This window comes from Electrophorus electricus, chromosome 6 (assembly GCF_041902795.1).
Source record: "Electrophorus electricus isolate QZ-2024a chromosome 6, ASM4190279v1, whole genome shotgun sequence".
Taxonomy (NCBI): Eukaryota; Metazoa; Chordata; class Actinopteri; order Gymnotiformes; family Gymnotidae; genus Electrophorus; species Electrophorus electricus.
In genome coordinates this window covers 34,775,281-34,781,836 of record NC_137502.1, presented here as the reverse complement: position 1 = coordinate 34,781,836, position 6,556 = coordinate 34,775,281, and the positions used below count along the sequence as shown (strand labels likewise).

Below are 6,556 nucleotides of genomic sequence, written 5' to 3'. Positions count from 1 at the left end.
TGCCCCAGTTCTTTTCTTTCTCACTCTTTCTTTTTCTTTCTTCTTATCTCCCTCTCTTTCTCTCTCTCTATCTCTCTTTCTCTCACTCCCTCTCTGGTTAAACTCTGTCTGACATGCAGGCAGAGGAAGGCAAGTTGACTCTGATAAGCTGCTGTGGGTATTGTTTCCCAACTGGGTTGGAATGGCCCTGTGCTTAGTGTCCAGTGTGTGTGTGTGTGTGTGTGTGTGTGTGTGTGTGTGTGTGTGTGTGTGTGTGTGTGTGTGTGTGTGAGTGAGAGAGAGAGATACAGGGGTGCGGGGATGATGATATAGGTAGCCCCTGAAGGGGAAAAGGAGCTTACACACACACACACACACACACACACACACACACACACACACACACACACACACACATACACAGACACACACACACACACACACACACACACACACACACACACACACACACACATACAGACACACACACACACACACACACTCCTGCCATCCTCCATGACCAGCCCTGTCCCATGTCACTGCTTTCAGACCAACCCAGTAGTTCAGAATTAATCAAGTAATTCATAACTAATCAGTACTTCAGAACTTCAAAACTATTCTAGTAATTCAGAACTACCTTGCCTCATTGCAACGGTCTCATTTTCTCAAATGGATCTCACTGCTGGTCTACTCTCTCTGCTGGTCTGACTATTGTGGGCCTGTTTCACTCTGCCACATTACATTATTACAACACAAAACAGATGTGCATGTACACACACACACACACACACACCCATAACCCCCCCCCCCCCCACACACACACACATAGCAACATACCAGATTCGTGTACACACAAGCACACAGTGACCCAAACAGGCAAACAAATATATAGACTAATTAAATACACATGTAATCACTTATAAACATACACACGTAATTATTCACACACTCACACAATTTTGGCTAGATCTAACCAATTCCCCACTGATGTCCTCTGGGCAGTACCATATGAGCTAGTCTTGTTTACTCTAATAAAACATATCTTTGTACTGACCTGCCATTTTAACATTATCTTTCTCAATAAATAACCAAAACCCAGCCAAAAGTTTCAAAATGTCAGTGTTGCAAGCCAAGGCTTCTGCACATCGCTGTAATCCTCAATGGCTGCTTTGCTGCTTGGCTCTCACTCCTGCTCTGGATGCGTGTCGTGTTTACTGGGCTTCGGCACAACCCTTGATGTTCTTTCCCACACACAAGTGCGTAAGTATCACCTTTAAAAAGCTGCTGAGGCCAGCAGCGTGGAGCCAGCGTCCTGCGTGAGATCAGCTGGAGGACAGGAACTATCTGCTACATCTTCAGCGTACTCTGGACAGTCTGTCTCTTCCGGCCGGGGGCGGCAAATCTAGTTCATCTCCACTAGTTTTAAGGGTGTGATGTTATAAATGCTCTGTTGTGTCTAAGCAAATGTGTTAAAAAGTTCAAGTAACAATTATTTTATTTCTATTTCTTTAAAAAACTAAATGCAGATAGCCAATTTAATAAACGTGAGAATTGTTTTTTTAAAGTTGCATGCTTATTTTTATAGTGTAAGTCAGACGCTTGGTCTATTACATGCTGTAGGTGCCCTTGTTATGTCAGCGTGATTGGATTAAGGGACTTCAGAATGGTGTGCGCTCTCTCTCTCGGTTGTTTACACCTGCTCTGCTCCTGATTAGCTGCTATCATTTCCCTGCATCAGGGTTTCTTCCCTTGGCCCCCGCCCTGTGCCAGGGGGCGTGGTCTGGGAAGAAGACACTCTTAGGTTTTACCATCTTGCTGGGTGATCGTCGCGCGATGTCTTCAGCAGACACCATGGGGATCTCATGTAAACATCCCCCCGCACCCCCTGTGGCTCAAGCAGTGCTAACGCAATCACGGAGGGCAAGGTTAGCCATCAAATGTGACAAAATGTGTTGTAGTTGCTGCTCTGACGCAAGCAAACCATTTAGTTGTAGTGTCTGGTGACACTGGGACGCATAGCAGCGCACATACTGGCTAAAAATATACTTACATGTCCGAGTTATTTTAAACCCAACATCCAGCGTGGCGGGCCTTCGCCGGACAGCCTGCCCATCACATAGGAAAGGACCAGGAGTGACAGGGTTAATGATCCCAGGCTTATTAAGCTTTTAATGCTGAAGAAATTAGATCTCACGCTCGCGTTAAACTTCTGGGAATCTCCCCGCGATGCATGTCTCGAGGTATGTTTTCTTGGAAAAGGTGAGATTTAATTTAATCTTAAATGAATTTCGGGGTATTCTTCGCACTGTTTTCAGGTTACAGAGGTCAGTTTGCTTAGTTACACCACACACACACAAACCCCGAAAAGGTTAGAAAAATCAAGTGCATTTAAACGCACCGCCGTTCCCTCTGCCAAAGACGTGCACAATGTCCCCACGCCGCCCCTGCACTGGGAAACACCCACCCACGTCACAGAAGAGCTCCACGCTTCCGTCCATTCATCGCCGAAAGGTACACGCGCGTCTCACCTACGAGCGCACCTCTGGCTCGCTCTGGAAGCTCGTGCTATGTCTGCCTGCCAGACACGTCGCTCTGCAGTACGTGAAAGTCCTGCGCCCTGGCCTCTCCGACGCGGAGCTGTCGGACGCGAGACTACGTTTTTCACTCCCACGTCAGATGTTTAGGATGTGATACTAGAACAGAGGAAGAAGAGGAAGAGACAAACAGCAGAAAATCCCCCCCACGGACCTGCCTCCTGGACCGCAAGTCCTTATTAAACGAGACATGGCATTACTAGGCTGACCACTACTACTACTAATAATGATATCATCATCATCATCATCAACAACAATAATAATAATGTTTAACAATCATTTTTATAAAACTTTATTAAACTAGATTCTGTCAACAACTTGTCACATTTTTATCAGTACACACAAACATTTTATTTGGAAATAACTAATATAAATACGAAATAATGTTTAGGATGGAATAAGGACACCAGGCGTTTAATCCTGAAACACTGTAAGATTTGACACAATCAAAGTCATATGTGTTTTGATATACAACAAAGGGACAACTCCGCTATCACATCATTATACTGGGTTCAGGGTCAGTCTGTAAAAGGTACTACGTTTCCACGTCCGTCAAAAGGTTACAGTCCTAGAAGGCACTAACTTTGTGCCGTGCGTCACATGATCACCCTACTAAAGCACAGGAGGTCTGTGTAATAAATGGTACAAAACAATAAAGAGGGGACAAACCAAGAGAAATCAAAAGCAAGTGTCTCGAGTGTCAATCTCACAACCTCACATCACCCCGTACCGCTGAAGTAGACTTCTGCTTCAAAGGGGCTCCTGCCAACGACGCCGATGATGAGGAATAAATCACTCTTCAGTCTTTGGCCTGTTTTCCTCCCACTTTCCGTTTCCTCTGGTTTCAGCCCAGATCGTTTACCATTAATTTGAGAGACAGACAGAGAGAGAGAGAGAGAGAGAGAGAGAGAGAGAGAGAGATTGTGTGTGTGTGTGTGTGTGTGTGTGTGTGTGTGTGTGTGTGTGTGTGTGTGTGTGTGTGTGTGAGAACATGGGGAGTAGTGGTGGATTAATGGGGTTCTTCCTCTCTTGGTTTGTACAGCAGTCATTCGTCTTCATTCAGCGCTCTCTCTCTCTCTCTCTCTCTCTCTCTCTCTCTCTCTCTCCCCCGTCTCTCTCTGGCTCATCTCCCAGCTGCCCAGATGCAAGCAATGTGCCTCACAAGAGAGACAGAGATAAACGGGAAAGAGAGAGAGAGGGAGAGAGAGAAGGAATGAAGAGTCCCTCGTTCCTCCTCAAAGCCGTGCCTGTGCTGGACTTTAAGAGAGTCTGGTGGAGGAGAGCGCTGAGGTCAGCGTCCTGCGTCCTGCATCGCCAACACCCCTCCGCCCAGTTTCTCCAGAACGTCTGGAAACAGCTGCATGTGTCTCTGAAGCCACAGAAAAAGCCCTCCTTAACCCCTCACAGGCAGTGGTGCGTGCGGAACCGGGACCCCGACACCCCAACTCTTCGGGGGCACGGAGGAGCCCCGCCAGCCCCGGCCCCGCCCCCCGTGGCTAACGCTCTCACCTTGCGCACTCTGCAGGATCCACCCTCTGTCCCCTCTGTCTGCAGCCGGCAGCTCGATCTGGGGCATTTTCTCACTGTAAAGCAGCTGCACGTGTGGGGTAGGGCCAGACGGTCTCCTGGGCAACAGGGAATCGGAGGTGACAACTGACGTGATCAGCGGTTGAGTAGGGCACATCCTCAAAGCAGGCATAAACAGGACGGTGATGACGGGACAACGAGGACCCGGCAGGCCGTCCGGGGCCCGTGGGCGGGGCGGGCGGTCAGCCGACGACGGCCCTGCGGCTGGTGACGAGGGCCGTCTGGCTCTCCCTCCGCCTCTCCTTCTTCTTCTCCAGCCGCACCTTCCAGCAGACCGCGCTGAGCGCAAGGAGGCCCAGGCCGGCCGACAGCAGCACCAGGCCGAAGTAGGAGATGGTGGAGCCGTGGGAGTTGAAGGTGTATGCCACAGCTGTGACCACCACGCCCGCGATCAGCACCACCACGCCGAACGGCACCGTGCACCGGTAGCAGGACAGCTCCGTCCCGCCCGTGGCGGCCGTCAGCTGGCCCTCGGTCAGCAGGGGGATGTTCACCACCGTGACCAAAGGAGAGGGGGCTGGCTCGTTGTTGTTGGTCTTGTCTGTGAGTGATCTCTCGGGGGCTGTCATGGCATCCTTAAGTGGCTCGTCTGGCATCGCTGGATCACGTTTTACACTTGGCTGAGGCACGAGCCACAGGATGGTCCTGCTTTCAGTGTTCTTCAAGCCCACGGAGCTGGCGGCGAGAAACAGGATATCGAACTTCACACTGCTGAATATATGTTGACATTGAACTAACGTGTAGCTTTTCTCCGAGAAGGATAGCTAAACAGGAGGTTATTTAGTTGTTTTATTTTTTCTGGAAGGATAAAAGCTCTCCGCGATAAACTCTGTCACACAAAACGCTAACGGGGCGAAAAACCGCCTTAACCCACGCGGATTCGGCCAACGAAGCACGAGCCGTCACTTTCTCAGGAGCGCGCGATATGACATTACAGACTAGTCCGTGAAATGCGAACAGCGTTCAACGCTCACAAGACGCTTTCTCTGCCTGTCCTGTCTGCACTCCTGCCAACGGGTCTCCCTTGAATTGGTGGTCTGACTCCCGGCCAATGCGTCATACAACAGGTTTAGTCGATTATCACAGTTTATTAATGAGCTTAGGTCGTAGACGGTGTAGCTTGCAGGGCACGGCCACACGGTGTACACCAATGTCGACTCCAAAGATGACATTTAACCGACATTTATTCGGGTCTTATAAATATATTTTTTTTAACAATAATGGAAACCCTCCATGTGTTTTTTTCTAGCAGTTTCTGTGCATCATTACAGTTTAGTTGAGGGTGACTGCTTTTGATTTTTCTACTCGGTGGGTTAAAAGCTAAACGTTTTAATGCATCCTAATAAACGGACGATTCAGGGCTCCAGCCGGCACGGTAATAACCTCCCGTGTTTCTAACACTCACTGAACATCAGAAACCAGGCGTGTGTATGAACATCTGATATCTGACACGGACACGCAGTCTCTCTTACCTCTCGTGCATTTTTCATAGCGCTCGCGAGCCTCTCAAATCGTCCCCGTGGACTTTGGCACTGGGCTGCTCCACTTCTGGACAAACTCCCCGCAGTAGCGCTGGTGGTGGAGAACGTCGAGGGAACCGCACGCCTGCAGACCCGGGCTGTTACAGGGGCGCGCGGTGCTGCTGGAATTCAACTCCCCCCATATTCTCCCGGAGTCCAGTGTGAGAGAGAGAGAGAGAGAGAGAGAGAGAGAGAGAGAGAGAGAGAGAGAGAGAGAGAGAGAGAGAGAGAGAGAGAGAGAGCTTGATAAAAAACTCGCATCTGAGAGTTTCTGCACCCAGTACAGACGAGAGGCAATAAATAACAGCTCGAGTTAAATCCAAGGCTTAATGACGTAAGAGCTCCCGCCCCTCCAGCGAGTAGTTAAAAAGTACTTTTACTGCATGTATGGTTAATACATATAAACACTGACCATAAACATAATTATCTAAAGTTTATATAAAACGGAGGTAGGCAGAGTTTCAATATCGCAGTGTTATGTAATTTAAACTTAACTGTTGTATCCAGATTCCACAAGATTATTACAACAGATGTTTATTTTATTTTATAGAGAGAAGAGTGTGCTATAAAGACTATCTGTACACATTTAAACAAATCTGCGTTTTTAGTTTATTGAATTGTCAGACTCTCTGATTTTATTCTCCACTTACCGTCTAAATCACATTATAGAGGTTTGAAAATATCACAGTTTTCATATCACCTGCTCAACACACAGACACACGAGGTTAGGTTTACTGAAGTCCATGAAATCGAGGTGTCCTAATCGGACAGTTTGACTCAGTCACCTGAGGATCAGTTCAAATGATAAATTAAGAAATTATTTAAAAATAATGACTCAGGATATGCAACAAAGCAAAAATTTCAGCCAGTGCTACT

At 48.1% G+C, this 6,556-nt stretch overlaps 1 protein-coding gene across 3 annotated transcripts; it reads right to left on the bottom strand.

Annotated features, from left to right (window-relative positions):
• Positions 1-2,841: 2,841 nt before the first annotated feature.
• On the bottom strand, positions 2,842-6,556 carry tmem100a (transmembrane protein 100a). 3 transcript variants are annotated; one of them, XR_014124309.1, is made up of 3 exons: positions 5,633-6,316; positions 4,083-4,835; positions 2,842-3,942 (listed from the first exon to the last, which is right to left on the bottom strand). XR_014124309.1 is itself a non-coding variant. In XM_081716641.1 (3 exons), the coding sequence occupies exons 2-3, from the start codon at positions 5,641-5,643 to the stop codon at positions 4,343-4,345; spliced, it is 504 nt and encodes a 167-aa protein (XP_081572767.1). In that variant the 5' UTR covers positions 5,644-5,826; positions 6,331-6,556; the 3' UTR covers positions 2,842-4,342. The 3 variants fall into 3 exon arrangements, 2 of the variants coding, with proteins under 2 accessions (XP_081572767.1, XP_081572766.1); XM_081716641.1 differs by adding an exon at positions 6,331-6,556 and having other exon boundaries at positions 2,842-4,835; positions 5,633-5,826; XM_081716640.1 differs by having other exon boundaries at positions 2,842-4,835.